The sequence below is a fragment of the Ilyonectria robusta genome, assembly GCF_021365365.1.
Source record: "Ilyonectria robusta strain PMI_751 chromosome Unknown BGZ61scaffold_42, whole genome shotgun sequence".
Lineage (NCBI taxonomy): Eukaryota > Fungi > Ascomycota > Sordariomycetes > Hypocreales > Nectriaceae > Ilyonectria > Ilyonectria robusta.
This window is the reverse complement of record NW_025764476.1, coordinates 129,910-144,827: the sequence shown is the minus strand read 5'-3', so window position 1 is coordinate 144,827 and position 14,918 is coordinate 129,910. Positions and strand designations below refer to the sequence as shown.

Below are 14,918 nucleotides of genomic sequence, written 5' to 3'. Positions count from 1 at the left end.
GAGTGCAAAGCAATATTTGCTATACAGGCCAGTCGGAAAGTTATCATTGTTCACGCATTTGCAAGCGATATTGCATCACGTCATATTCAATTTCTTTATTAAACATCTAACACAGGCTAACAAGGATCTCTCAGTGAGACTTGTGTGTGCCGTTGTGAAGCTGGGCTTATTTGGTGACCAGTGTGATCATGAACTGATCCACCATCTTCCATGCTCAGCTCATTCTACAATATGGTGGCAGTTTGTACAGTAGTTGAGAGTGACATGACATGTGTTGGAAAGATAAGTGGTACCACACTTGGTTACACCGTCGTTGTCCTTCATGTACTGAACACTAATGAAATAATTAGTAGGTGGATGGGAATTAATAAGCGGTGTTGACTTACGCATTCTTGATATCCAGTCCAGTCATACCGATACCAAAATCGTCGCAATCCCATTGCGCCGTACAACCGGCCTGGCCGAACGTGGCAGCCACAATGATACCCGATTTGATCCTGGAATAATACGATGTGAACTGGGTGTAGACCTTGGCGTCTTCAAACTGCTCAAACGCTCGGTCGCATGCATCGTCGATGCTGTGGCATTGGCTCGAGCCCTTGTTATTCGAATCGGTCTGAGTCGGGACCGGCGTCGAAATCGTCGTGGGCGTGCCTACGCCGTAGGTAAAAGTGACCTTGATTCCGGTGTAGACGTTTCCGTATTCCACAGTGCGATCGGGATACGCAAGGACAGTTCCGTCCGTGGTTTCGGTGTAAGGCTCGGCCACGTGCGGTGCCGTCGTGGGAGCCTCCGTTGGCGCCAGGGTGATGTCGGATGGGAAGCTGGTGTAGCCTGTGCATTGCCCATCGATGAGAGTAGCGGTGGCAAAGAATGTTTGGCCTTCCTCTGTTGTGGAGCATTGGCAGTAGGGCGTAGCAACGCGTGGACCGCCAAAGACGCCACAGAAAGGCCAGCCTTCGATCGTGGGCTGCGGAGCTTCAGTGGTGGTGATATCAGCTGTGGTGGAGGCCGCATCCATGGTAGTCGTCTGGCCGGGGGTAGTAACCTGGCCAAGAGTAGTAGTCTCGTCAGTCGTAGCCTCAGTGGTAGTTAGATCCTCGGTGGTAGTTGTCTCTGTCGTATCAGATGTCAAATCAGACTCTGTGGTTCTGATGGAAGTCACAAGAGTGCTGGGCACCGGGGTAGAAAGATCCGAGGTAATGCTGGTCACAGACGCCAAGCCAGGCGTGGTCGTCTCCGAAGTTGGAACCCCTTCAGTGGTCGTGCTGGTAGCTTCAGCAGCAACGCCAGTCGTCGAAGTAGCTTCATCGACACTTGCGGAGGGCAATGTGTAGGCACCGCAGTTTCCGGCACAGGACAAGCCGTAATCCCACCACACCCCGACAAAGTCGCCGGTTGGCGCGGCCAAGTCACCAGTTGGCAGCAAGCAAGCCTCTACAGTGTAGGATGTAGTCGTGTAGGCGGTGGCGTCGCAGCCGGATACGGTGGAGAAGCAAGTGGTGCTGCAGCTTGCGGTGGCGGCGAGAGTTACGCCTGAGGTGGCAGTGGGACAGATGACCAAGCAGTCACTTGCAGTGATGGTGGCCGTGCAAGTCTCCGTTGTTGCCTCTGTGGTCGACTCTGCTGTCGACGCCTCTGTCGACGATTGTTGATCAGTCTTTGAGCTGTTTTCATCGTCCTCCTCCTCGTCATTCTTAGTATCCAATGGCTCTTCCAAGCCCTGAAGCAAAGCAAGAGTACTTGTAATGTCCTCCAAGTTCTTGAACTCATCCTCGACGCTCTTGGTAATTTGGCTAGTAACCTTGGTGAGATTATCGACAACGCAAGAAACGGCGTTGAAGAGAGTTTTGATCAGGTTTGTGCTTGCGGAGCACGGCTTGGGGTTCGGGTCTGGGCTTCCACTGAGAGACCCGAACAGGTTCTGAATGTGTTAGTGTTGCTATTGTAGAATGTAGAGATGACTTACTGTGACCAGAGGCAGAAGAATGATAATGTTGTTGTTGGCGTTATCAGCCTTGTCCTTTGACGGGTTGTCAATGTAGTTCTGGATGTCAGGAATCAGGGCGATGATGCTGCTCTGGATAGCGATGGCGCTAGAGCTAGCTTCGGTTCCCTTGGGGTCAATTGACGTGGTAACAGTGACTGGAATGGGAGACGTGATGTCGCCACCAGTAATCACAGTCGTACCATCAACGACGACCAGACCCGGGATGACAACTGCGCCAGTGGTAGCTGACGTAGGAACAGCATCAGTGGTTGTAGCAGCAGCAAAGGTAGTAGAAGTGACTTCTCCAAGGACTGAGGTTTCAGTAGTCGAGTCAACCGCAACCGGATTAGTGGTGAGCGTGTCGGATGTAAGAGCTACTGTGGTTGTCGGGACGGGGATGTCGGTAGACGGAGCAGAGGGTGTACCGATGGGATCCGAGGTTACGTCAGAGGTCGGAGGAATCAAAGTAGTAGAAGTCTCCTCGACGACGGGATCCGATGTTGGCGTCCCAGCCTCCGTGGTGGGTGCGACGAAGGAGGTCGGGGTCTCGGTGTTTGCTGGCTCGGAGACCACGTCGGTGGAACTCTCAACAGGAACCAGAAGAGAAGTAGACTCCGTGGTGGGTTCAACAGCGTCAGGGGTGGTTGTCGGAATGTTCCATGTCGCCCACGTAGTTGTGGTATCGGCCTCAATGGGAAGAGTCGTCATGGTTGTGTTCGAACCCTCAAATCTCGGAACAAAGGCACGGCGCTTCTTCAACGGGGCACGCCCGGCTGCAGCGGGGAGAACGATGGGCGACGCGTCCATGGCAATGTCGTCGAATTCATTTCGAGGATGCGTAGCGGCATCCTGAATGGTCGTTAGCAGTTTCTCGTGGAGCAATAAACTTGCAAGCGGTTATTAACTGACTCTAGTGGCATCCCACTCCACCTTTGTTTCGAATTTACGTCCATTCTTGTAGAATGTGACGATCTGGTTGATGTTTGTGTTTCTCATCAACATGGGCAGTTCTGCGTAGTACCAGATCTCGCCGTTGGTTGCTACGCCACCGTGATCCGGATCGTCTATGGAAAAGTTAGATCGCGAACTGTGTGAAGGGGTGAGAAATTCACTTACTATCCTGAGGGTTCTGGGAAGGTGGCGAAAAGATGGTACGGCAGTTGACGGGCCTCAAGTAGACGTAGGCGATACCGCCTCCAGAGGCACTTGCGGCCAAAGCTGGATGGGACCTGTCAGCTGGGGATTCCGGAGCTGTGTGTGATATTATTCACCTTTGGACATTCGATTAATGGCCCTCCACCAAAGTTGAGTCTTTGTTCCATCCAAGCCCATGGCCTGGAAGTCACTAAGCGGGTAGACCATGTCGGCCTTGACACCCTGGCTATCCAAGCGAGTTGGAGACTCGATGAATTCGTCAATGTAATCAAAGTCATCTTCTGAAGTAGACCCGCCGGCCCAGAAAACGCCATTGCGGTTCTCTGCGGGAATGCGATCAAGGTATTTGGTAATGAAGTCTTGCAGATACCAGATCTTGTCCGAATCACCACGCGAGTTCGCGCCGTCGCCCGAGGTCATGTCTGTCCACGCGACCTGGCCGCCTGTGATTTCCAGAGTTAAGTTTGTCATTGAGAGCTATATCTGACGGCAGACTTACCAAAAGGGTCATCAACTCGAGGTTGTAGTTGGGCCACAATGTTCGTTGAGTCTCGACCTGATAGATCGGAAGGAAAAGAAAGTGCTGCGACCGAAGCGCATAAAAGAGAGAAGGTAAACGACCGCATGGTGGCCAAGCAACAAAAACCGAATAAAGAAGGACTCAAAAAACCCGTAAGAATACGGTTCCGTAGCAACAAAAGCCATCAGCTGTTCATCGCAACAGCGTCTTTATCTATCTCGACGCGCACACGCATTACCCACGCGGTTAGATTAACAGGCGCCAATTCAGTCGAATCCCCAGCATCACCATGAAAACAGCACCGTTTCCAGGGGTAGGGCTGACGCTGGCAGTGGGTTGAGTTTGCCGCCAGGCGCTCCATGAGGCCCGTGGTGGGAGTGATGGATCGTGTGGAGGAGTCAGAAGGATTCAAAGGATTCATCCCGACTCCTACACTACGACATGGTGTGGGGGGAATCCCGGCAATATCACCACGCTGACTCGTTCAGGGGTGATAAGTTCCGTCATAGCCGTGTCGCATCAGCTTGTTTCATCCTGTTTCTGCCATTTATCCATCCGAACTCGAACTTGATGGATCTGGGTGTGATTGTCCTACCCTGCAGGCCCAATATCGCGATGTCAAGCTTGCGCCACTCTGGGAAAGTTTCTTGGTCCTTACTTCAGTACTTGTTTAAATGGCCCGATATGCGTTGCTTCGGCATTTGCTGCACAGATTGCCTTGTCAACGGCTCCTCGGCTGTAGAGTCTAGACTACCCCATCGCTTCACCGTGACAGCACATAAAAAGGCAGCACTCGGATCTACCAGCGGGTCAATCGTAGTCATACCTACGACCGCATCGTCTTTGATATGAAAAGAACATTCGGTCAAATCAAGTTTCGATGGTACCTGAGGTCTCGCAGGGCTTGGCCTGGCTTTAATTAGTACAGTTCCTCCGTAATTAGACGCCCTGTTTCATCCCTAGTTTCGGTCCACTCACGGATGCATGACAACGGCAGAAACGGCAGCGGCTTATTAGTCTCCGAGTAATTAGCAAGCTGCTGCATCTCGCTGTTGCATCTCGCTTGTGTCGATCCGATGACCTTGACGGTTGCTCAGCCCTGTCGTTGGTTCCCTCATAGCTGGTGTGACCCAGGAATATAGAAACCTGGGGGCCAGCTCCTCCAGCTCCTCCAGCTCAATCCTTTCTGTACTACCGTACGTGATAGCTGCTCCAGCTACCCACCTGTGCACCGCCCCAAACACCGTCGCCCCCGGCATTGTCGCCTGGGATTTAGAATTCGCCATGGCTCATTTCCAAACTGTGCCGCTGCTTCCAAGCGCCGCGTGTTGCTGACTCTGACGCTGCAGGGAATACGGGACAAAAAATAAACCTTTGCTCTGAGTCGGATCAGTTTTTATGTGAATTTATTCATAGTACAACTTATTCAGACTCCGGGTCGATTAAACAATGCGAGCACGCACCACTCGTACCATGTCATTGTTGATCGTCCCTCGTAGGAAAAAAGATGGATGAAGCGATGGTCCTGTCAAAGGATGAAGGATTCGTACAATCTCGGCGAACCATAAAAACCCACATCCGGTGGAAAGACATCGGAAGACACATTCCCACAGATTCCTACCTTACAGAGGATCAAGGCAGTGCACAAACAGTCCCCCATCCACACCTTAGTCTCTCAATGGTTCAATGGGTTCCGCAGGTTCCGTGGGTTCTTTGTGCACTGTCATTCCAAATCCGTAGCGCAAGACCATGTTTCATAGGTCCTAGCTGACGGAAGCAGCAAAACTGGTGGTTTCCCTCCGCATTTATCTGACGTAGTGCATCTTCCATTCATACGTATCACCACCAACAGAACATCGGAAGCGGGGTTTGTTAGGCTGTCGTAGCGGCTGCCCACGTAAGCACATACTGGGCTCTTTTGTTTGCACCAGCCGCACGCAAACTTGTCATGATCAAGATCCCAACATCAACCCTTGGACGACATAGCGCTCAGAACCCAGAAAGCAATCCATTCGTCAACAATGTCCAAGGATCCGCCTTCGTATCCGCAAAATCACCTCCACCAGCTCATCAAGGCCCGGGATCTCGGTGCACTCTCCGACTTCTTCTCAAATGCATTCCCGCAGCTCTCAGTTGAGATACAAGAGTTCTATACCCCCTACACCGCGCTTCCTTATGGACCTAGGGCGCTTTTGAGTGCTGCCGTGGATGCTGAATCACCGGAGATCTTCAAGCTAGTGTGGGATACGCTGTATGTGCCTCATCTCGTCGACGAGGCCGCGGCTGCTGCCCGTCCGCCGCATTCAGAGTTTGGCGACGCGCCAGAGCAGATCCCATGGGAATGCCTGAGGAAAAATGCACTCAAAGGCAACATTCCACTTGCGCGTGCATTTGTGAGCTGTGAACCGTCGGCACTTGCTCGAATCCCCCCAGTTTCATACCTCCATGGCTTCCGGGCCGGCAGCCAAATCACGTCGGCTATCATCAGGGGGAATCTCGAATATGTCGATTTCATGTGCTCCCAGGGTGTTGACATCAACCACGAATGGCCTCGTGTGAGGATACTGCGATACGTCGCTCAGCTAGAGCAGACCGACGATCAACTCTTAGCTAGGCTGCGCTGGCTGGTCGAGAGAGGCGCGCGGATAAACGGTTCGGGCGCCTTGCAAATGCTGGCGGGATTCTCTGTGGAAGGAGTCAGGATCCTCCTGGACGCTGGCGCTGATGTGGAGGATTTGGAGGTGGCGGGGCAAGATGGAAAGATGTATTCTGGTAAACCACCAGAATCAGCCCTCATTTGCGCAGCCAGACAAGGACAAGTAGAGATAGTGAAGTTATTGTTGGAGCGAGGGGCAGACGTTAGCCGCGAGAACAGCCAAGGGAAGACTGCATTAAGCGTGGCCGAGGCTGAGGGCAAGAACGAGATTTGTGTCATCTTGAGGGAACATTCAATTGCTTCAGAGCCGATAATCCAAGAATAAAGGACATCAGTCCGTTGATTCTACCATTCAATCACAAGACACCAGACAGAGGCACCAGACTCAGCTATCAACTCAATCAAAATAAATATGTACCAGGCTCGGGGATAGAGCATCTATTTACCTAGCTGGTGGACAGAACAACCAGGAACCAAGAGAAAACCATGCCACTCATTACCGTCATGCCTTTCATTTATTGTTCATCTACGTCTTCTCCACCTCAGTACTCTGCACTCTCGACATCCTTGCTCGGGCGTACCTTGCGCTCATCATGCCACCTAGTTCTGTTCCAACTCATCAGCACAAAATACTATACATAAACCGCTCAAAAGAAAAGATCCCTCTACTCCAACACCAAAGGCGCACTCATCGCCAGAATGGAGGCAAGCGTCCGAAATATAACTCTTCTGTCACACCACCCATCCCTGGTAGTAGGATTTCGCTCTCTACTCCCAGTCTTGATTCTTGCGCTTCATCGATCTGTTGTTCATCGTTGCCACCAGGACATCGCTCTTGATGAAACTTTTGTGATCGATGCCGAGCTCTGGTACGGTGAGGATCCGTGAACCACTCCATGTTTGTCGCCGTGTCAGCGGACTGTTCCATCATCTCGTCAGAAGTTGGAAAGTGGGGTGCTGGGCCAGACGACGGGTACAATCGATCGTCATCGAGGAAAACCCACGCTCGTTGTCGATACATGTTTCGATGTATATCCAACCCTTTCACAATGCGAGAGGAAAGTTTCTGGTACATCCCCGAGCCTTCCTGGTGGCGCATATCGTCTGCGGCGACAGGAATGTATTTTGGATAATGGCACTGCGTATTTACTACTCCGTTAGGCATGTGTTTTGGAAGTTGGTATTGATATAAGAGAGTGAGCCGACGAAGTTCGCTATCAGACATGTGGTCGAAGTCGTGGTCCAAGCCGTCCCTAGGGATGCATTGTGCATGTTGGCACGGGATAGTGTAACTTGGCCAGCGAAATCCTACCCACAAAGCTGTAGAGGGGCTCTGGAACCAGAACTTGAGGCGATCTCGTCCATGCCCTCCGGATGTGGCGCATCGGATAAGACTCGTCACAAGATCTAATCCGAAGCACGCCCGAAAAGATGATACGCGAGAGCGCATGTCAAAAGAGTAGAGCCCATCGTCGACGTAGAGATTGTCTGGGTATAGTAAACCTGTGCCGCCAGCAGAGAGAGTGCCTTCGGGTATGTCTGGGAGCCAGAAATCGCCGCATTGAGCGAAAATGGCCCCATAAAGAGACATGAGATATGTGCGGACGCATTCAATAGCCTCTAGCTCCGAGTGGTGGAATGTTCGACCGCCGTATCGCAGTAGTGGCCGCAAGTCTAAGTAGGATTGTATATTTATGGTCGGAAAGCTGATTTTGCAGATAAGTTCATGCCGTAGGAATGCCCTTAATAGCCGCCTCCTCTCTTGATTTGTGAGATGGGCCGCATCAAATCGAGGACAGACTGTCTCGTTCTTGAACATTAGATGGCCTTGGGTTGATGACAAGTTGGGAAGGCAAAGGTATTGTCGGGGAGGGAATATCGCAGTGGCCTTCGTCAAGTAATCCTCGATGAATAGCAACAGTCGGCTGTGTAATTTGTCGATCTTTGTGATGAGCACATGGTCCCCCGTCTTGAATGGGTTCGGGAGCTGCTGCGCCGTCCACGTGCGATCAATGGAGCCAGGGAGCCCCGAGGAGACGATGGTGGTCTTCCAAAAAGAAAATTCAATGAGTCTCGTGGCATCTTGGATCATCTCATCGTCGAGGTCAAAGGCCAGGGATGTCTTCGTGATGTATGCTTTTGATGTGGCGTACTGTCGGAGCATTGTGGGAGATGCCTCGATTAAGGGCAAATGCGCGCGCTTGGAACGAAGGCGAAGCCAGAAACAGATGTTCAGGCGGATCTCTGCCGGCAAGTTGTTGAAAGGATCCATCCTGGTGAGTTTTGTAAGGAAAGCTGCAGTGACAGGCTAGAGAATCCAATGTGCTATTGGAGTCAACTGGTGGGTTGATATGAAAAAGACGGATGATAGAACCACTGTAAAGAGTGACTTGGTCGATTCCTGGTGTGATTTCAACGAAGGGTCAATTGACGTTATGCTGGGAGAGTTGAGGAGATGCATGAGACGCAGAGGAGCGCGGGATGGGAATTTATACCCTTTGCTTCGGAGAAAGCTCTCTGTCGCTCAAGGTTGTCTGACACAACGGCGCCGAAAGGGTTGCAAAAAGGCAAACCACGAGATTGAACCCTATTCTGAACCCGGATAGTCGGCTTGCATTAAGAAAATGCACGTTGATTGTCGCAAGGGTAGGTGCTGTAGACTAAAATCGCAGACGAGGGCCTAGCTACCAGGGTGTCGCTGTTTTTCGATGACTCCTCAAATGGCTGGTGGAGGTTGAAAAACAGGATGTGGTCGCCGAACAAAGCTCAAGGCGGGTCCGATACTCGACAGCCGAAGAATCAGACGCAATTCCGAAAGAAATTCGTCGCGAATAGAACACTTGATAGCGGCCACTGACTGATGGGGAGGGCTGTGATGGCAGCGATGGCCCATGGGTGGTGATAGGGAGTAAGGAGTAGTGACTGCGGTGCCAGGCCAATGGCCGCTGGGGGGTAATGGCGACCACCACATACAGGTTTTGAAGGGCATGAAGCCAACGGTTGTCATCGATTGCCGATAGTTGCCGAGGTCGAAGGGGCGAGTCCGCGTTGCTTCGTAGCAGATGATGGATAGCGGCTAGGCTCCGAGAGAGCGGAAGCGGAAACCGGCTCGAGGTACTGTAATGGGTATTTTGGATTGTCTTGACAACATCTTGATATGTTGGCAGACGCTAGTAGGATATCGAGAGGCTCAGAGCTATCGGAAGTTGGTGGGATTCGCAGTGGTGTCCCTCCATGATGGTTGATGGTTGAGTTTGGTACACTTGACGTTGATACGCCGCGTAGAGGTGACGTCAAAGTGTGACGGTGGATGGAAATAATAGATTGTCTGTAATGGGTGGATAATCAATCGTTAGAGGTTGGTAAGAGCGACAGCCTGTTTTGCGTGTTGGTGGTTGGTTGATAGCATAGCCGACCCCGAATGACTGATGGTAATAAGCTGGCGAAGATGACATCTGATCTGTGGCAAATCGTTGATGCATGCAGGCCGGTGAATGGTGACAGCTACAGCCCATCTGTAATGATTGATGGTTGCAGTGGAAGTTGGAGTTTGCAAGCGGAAGTCCCGACAGATTGTGTAGCAGTGATATGATATGCCAAGGCACACACCGGCGGATGGGAGCAAGGATTGATCGCTTGTGATTGATGGCTCATCCGTGGTAGCTGACCGATGATGGCTGATCGTTGGTGGTCGATCCATTGAAGTTGATTGATGGTGACTGATTGATGGTGGGTTTTTAAGCTAAGGTTGAAAGCTCGTGTAGTGGTGCCAGGACGATATGCCAAGACACGATATCGGATAAAGGTGATGGCGCACCTATGATGGTTGACGGTGGAATGTAACTGATAGTTGACTTTGCGAGCTGACGGTTGATAGCTTGCGTAACAATGGCAGGGCATGGTCTGCCAAAGTAAGATAGCAGAAAGAAGTGATAGCTGACATCTGCTGGCCGATTTGGCGGTAGCTGATGGGCGGTCGTTGATGTTGCAAGTTGCACGCCAAGGGCTGAGGGCTGATAGCTCGTTGAGCAGCAACTGCATGACCACGCAAGGCATGATGGCGGATGTGAGTGATAGCTGATGGGTGATAGCTGATGGGTGACAGCTGATGGGTGGTGGTTCATGCTGCAAGTTGCAGGCGGAGACCTGGGCCTAGTGGTGTAGCAGCGACAGCGTGATCAGGCAAAGCATGATATCTGATGCGAGTGGTAGCTGATGGGTGGTAGCTGATGGGTCATAGCTGGTGGGTGGTAGCTGATGGGTCACAGCTGGTAGCTCGTAGCTGATAGGTGGTGTTTGATGCTGCAAGTTGCATGCTGAGGGCTGAGGCCCGTGTAGCAGCGACAGCGTGATCAGGCAAGGCATGATGGCGGATTAGAGTGATAGCTGATGGGTAGTAGCTGATGGGTGGTGTTTGATGCTGCAAGTTGTAGGCTGAGGGCTGAGGCTCGTGTAACAGAGACAGCGTGATCAGGCAAAGCATGATGGCGGATGCGAGTGGCAGCTGATAGGCGGTTTTTGTGCTGCAAGTTGCAGGCTGGTGGCTCGTGTAGCAGTGACGGGTGATCGGTCAAAGCACGATGGAGGATGGTGATGCAGTTCCTCCGGGTTGGTATGTGGGTTGGCTGGATGTGCATCGAGCCGCAAATGGGCTGCGCTGAATTGTCCTCGGCTGGACAGTTGGAGCTTTTTGGGATGTATGCTGAGCTGTCGGTAGACTGTTTGACGCTCGGGCAGTATGGATTGACCTCGACCGGACACATTGTTGGAGTTGGTTGGGAAGTGCGTCGAGCTATTGACGGACGACTGCTCGAGACGCTGGGTCGGGCGGTATGGATTGTCGACCGGACACATTGTTGAGTTCATCTTGGCCTCGTTGCTGAAAATAGCAATGAGTTGATCGCCGACACTACGTAGAAGTGTGAACTCATCGTCGGCGTAGCCGACTCGGTCATTCTCATCCAGGTGGTGCTGAAGGGAGTCGTCAACCGTCAGACCTCAAGACCTTCAGACCACACTGGATTTGACCTCGTCGGAGGTTTTGCGTTTTCCTTCGCCAGACAACGCGATCCTAAGATTGGTTTTCTGTGAAGGGAGCCGTCCATCAGCAGGCCTCAAGACCTTCACAGAATACCCAATCTTTTCTCGAATCGCGTCCGTTCATGACCGCACGTGGGAACATCGGATTGCTGAGAAGGGAGCCGTCCATCAACAGGCATCAAGACCTTCAAAGAATACCGAATCGTGTCGCGTCACAGGTGTTATCGCGTTTTCCTTCGCTGACTGGATCGTAGTACCGATAAATCCGGATCGCAGGGAGGGAGCTGGGCTCGAGACCTCCGAGAATACCGGGTGTCGGCCGATTCCACGTCGTTGGTTAATTGTACGTTTTCCTTCGCAGTAGAGTACGAGTGATCTTTTCCTCGGGTGTGCTGCGCTTTCCTCGCTTCATGACTTGATCATGACAAGATCGGATTGCTGAAAAGGGAGCCGTCCATCAGCGGGCCTCAAGACCTTCAAAGAATGCCGAAAGTTGATCATGTCGCGTCACAGGTTTGATGTGTTTTCCTTCACAAAACGGCATGCCGAAAAAACCACCCACTTGTGTCCTAGTGGGTGTGGTATGCCGGGGATAAAATCCCAACAAGTCATGGCCGAATGTCGTTGGAGCAGGGGATGGGTCGTCATAACGTCAGACCCGGGGACGGTCGATCAAAGCATGGCAGCGCGCAGCGCCGCAGCTACCTCCACCTATTCGAGGCAGTCGTTTGCCGATGACCTCGCGTGACCCTCGTGCCGCCGGCGGCTCGCTAGGGTATAATACCCCATTCCCCATAGAGGGTGCATGAGGATCCATACACGCCTCTCCGCCTGCTCCAAAGCCCAAGCGGCCGCAATCTCGGCCAACTGGGTGAGCCACTCTGTTCGCCAATCTGGCAACTGGTGCTGCTCCTTGTAGGCCTTGATCTCCTGGGCCAGCCACACGTGATGTTCGGACCATTTGTAGGGACGGCGATTCCCCATGGGAGGGCGACTCCCCATGGTCTCCTCCAGGAAAGCCAGGTACTCTTCCTTGGCCTTGGTGTGGTGCAGCTGGGCTGCCTTGTACCACTCCATCTCTTTCTCGAAGGCTTTATCGACGTCTTTTTCTCCGAGCCCCACCTCCATTCGCTGGCCGTTGTACACCGCCCAGCTCAGGTCCTCCATCTCTGGAATGACCAGGGCGCGGGCTCGCTCGACCAATGGGTCGACGGCCGGAATGGCCACGCCAGCGGCAGCGGCAACGGCAGCAGCATCGGCGATGGCGATGGCAGCGGCGGCGGCGTTCTCGGCGCCATTCTTCTCCCTGGGCAGCTGGCCAGCGGCGTCGGTCCAGTCGGCGTCGGCGTCGGCGTAGGCGGTGAGCTGGAGGACGGATGGGGCGACAGGGTCCATGGCTGCAGACTTGTTGGAAATACTGGAATTGATTCAAAAAAAAAACTGGTCAAAAATCAATCTTCCAAAAAGCTCTGGCAAACGATGATGATGGATGTCTGTCTGTCTGTCTGGATGAAGTTTTATGTTTACGCCGGCTTCCATACCCGTCGGTAGGTACGTGTTGTCACTTGCACCTGCATCATTTTTTATTGTACCTACCTACCTGGGTTCTTTCCTGCCATGCCTACCTTGCCTAGGTATGCAGCTTCTACACGCCGGTAATGAATCGTCATTCTTGCCACGACACTACAGTCTCATGGGCTCTCGTGCGTCATGTCTCCTCGTGACTTGCCTTGACTTGAGTATTCGAAGCGGCCCCGAGGTAAGTGAGCAACATCGCCCATGCCCATGGAAGGGAAACAAAAAACCAGGCAGTCGTGCTTCGTCTTGATGCAGAGCCGCCCTGGCCCTCGCCTTCTCCTTGTGGAATTGCCATGTCCATGTCTTGAACCAGTTGGAACCGCAACTCACCCCCAGCTCCTGTCAGTTCTAGCCCAGTTCAGGTACTGGGGGTTTTCACTACCGCATGGGAAGGAAAAGAGCATTCATCGTTGGTGTGGCGACGGCGCTGATGACGTGGCCGATTTGGTGGTAGCTGATGGGTGGTGGTTGATGCTGTAAGTTGCAGGATGAGACCTGAGGGTAGTGGTGTAGCAGCGACAGCGTGATCAGTCAAAGCATGATATCCGACGCGAGTGGTAGCTGATGGGTGGTGTTTGTGCCGCAAGTCGTAGGGTGCGGGCTGACGGGTTGTGTAGCAGTGGCCGCGGGATCGGGCAAGGCATGATGGCGGAGGGAGTGGTAGATGATGGGTGGTGTTTGTGCTGCAAGTTTCAGGCTGAGGACTGACCGCCTGTGTAGCAGTGGCAGTGTGATCAGGCAAAGCACGACGGAGGATGGTGATGCCAGTTACTCCGGGTTGGTATGTTGGTTGCGTAGATGGGCTGCGCTGAATTGTCCTCGACTGGACAGTATGTTGAGCTATTGACGGTCTACTCGGGATTCTGGGTCGGGTAGTATGGATTGACCTCGATCGGATATATTATTAGAGTTAGGTAAGAAGTGCGTCGAGCTATTGACGGTCTGCTCGAGATAACTGGATCGGGCACAATGGATTGACCTCGACCGGACACATTGTTGAGTTTATATAGGCCCTGATCCGGAGTCTCCTTAGACATTAGACATTAGACATTAGACATTAGACCTCGTTGCTGAAAATAGCAATAAGTTGATCGCCGACACTACTCAGCCGCTCTAGCCGCCAATTTGGCAACTGGTGCATCTTGTCGGCTGTCTCGATCTCCTGGGCCAGCCATTTGTGGTGATCGGACCATTTGTAGGGAGCGCCAATCCCTACGGTCGCCGCGAGGAGAGCCACGTACTCTCGCCGTGTCCCGTTGTGGGACTCCTGGGCCACCTTGTACCACATCTTCCGTTCCTGGAAGCGGGTCTGAACGGGGGTGTTATCGAACCCCTGTGCCTTTTGCTGGGCCCCGTACTGCTCCTTGCTCAGCTCCTCCATCTCCGGGACGATCAAGGCGCGGGCTTGCTTGACTATTGGGTAGACGGCCGGGGCCGGGGCCGGGAGCGGGGCCAGAAGGTGATCTGGGATCGGGAATCCCATTGCCGCGAGATGGGCGTGCTCAGCGGCCGGAATGGCCAATGGAGTGGCGACGGCAGCGGCAACAGCATCGGCGTAGCGGCGGCGGCGATGGCGGTGTCCGCAGCTTTCTCAGCGCCATGAAGCGGGGGCTCGGAGTCGGTGGAGCCGGGGGCGGCCGGGATCACGGCCGGAGTAGTAGCGGTAGCGGCAGTAGCATCGGCGGCGGCGGCGATAGTAGCGTTGGTAGTCTTCTCCGCGGCATTGGGCTCGGGCTCGGGGCCGGGGCCAGAATGTGATCTGGGATCGCGAATCCTAATGCCGCGAGATGGGCGTGCTCAGCGGCCGGAATGGCCAATACAGTGGCGACGGCAGCGGCAGTGGCAGCAGCATCGGCGGCAGCGGCGGTGGCGATGGCGGCGTCCGCAGCTTTCTCGGCGCCATAAAGCGGGGGCTCGGAGTCGGCGGAGCCGGGGGCGGCCGGGATCACGGCCGGAGTAGTAGTGGTAGCGGAAGTAGC

General features: G+C 53.3%; 4 protein-coding genes across 4 annotated transcripts; 1 reads left to right on the top strand and 3 right to left on the bottom strand.

Moving 5' to 3' along the window:
* Window positions 1–219: 219 nt before the first annotated feature.
* BGZ61DRAFT_540341 (uncharacterized protein) lies at window positions 220–3,771 on the bottom strand (the record flags this gene model as incomplete). Its single annotated transcript, XM_046254891.1, has 7 exons — window positions 220–334; window positions 387–1,924; window positions 1,970–2,839; window positions 2,900–3,054; window positions 3,107–3,208; window positions 3,262–3,588; window positions 3,645–3,771. 7 exons carry the CDS (start codon window positions 3,769–3,771, stop codon window positions 220–222), a joined length of 3,234 nt encoding a protein of 1,077 aa, XP_046095528.1.
* A 1,847-nt stretch (window positions 3,772–5,618) lies between these two features.
* BGZ61DRAFT_173480 (ankyrin repeat-containing domain protein) lies at window positions 5,619–6,726 on the top strand. Its single transcript, XM_046237611.1, has one exon. It carries the CDS (start codon window positions 5,687–5,689, stop codon window positions 6,644–6,646), a length of 960 nt encoding a protein of 319 aa, XP_046095527.1. The 5' UTR covers window positions 5,619–5,686; the 3' UTR covers window positions 6,647–6,726.
* A 283-nt stretch (window positions 6,727–7,009) lies between these two features.
* On the bottom strand, window positions 7,010–8,593 carry BGZ61DRAFT_370902 (uncharacterized protein; the record flags this gene model as incomplete). Its single annotated transcript, XM_046242051.1, has 2 exons — window positions 7,010–7,425; window positions 7,528–8,593. The coding sequence occupies 2 exons, from the start codon at window positions 8,591–8,593 to the stop codon at window positions 7,010–7,012; spliced, it is 1,482 nt and encodes a 493-aa protein (XP_046095526.1).
* A 3,479-nt stretch (window positions 8,594–12,072) lies between these two features.
* Window positions 12,073–12,756, bottom strand: BGZ61DRAFT_540338 (uncharacterized protein; the record flags this gene model as incomplete). The annotated part of the gene is made up of 1 exon (XM_046254890.1): window positions 12,073–12,756. One exon carries the CDS (start codon window positions 12,754–12,756, stop codon window positions 12,073–12,075), a length of 684 nt encoding a protein of 227 aa, XP_046095525.1.
* Window positions 12,757–14,918: the final 2,162 nt, after the last annotated feature.

Excerpts from the sequence above, each read along its gene's own strand:
- BGZ61DRAFT_173480 (XM_046237611.1), top strand. The coding sequence starts at position 5,687 with ATGTCCAAGGATCCGCCTTCGTATCCGCAAAATCACCTCCACCAGCTC.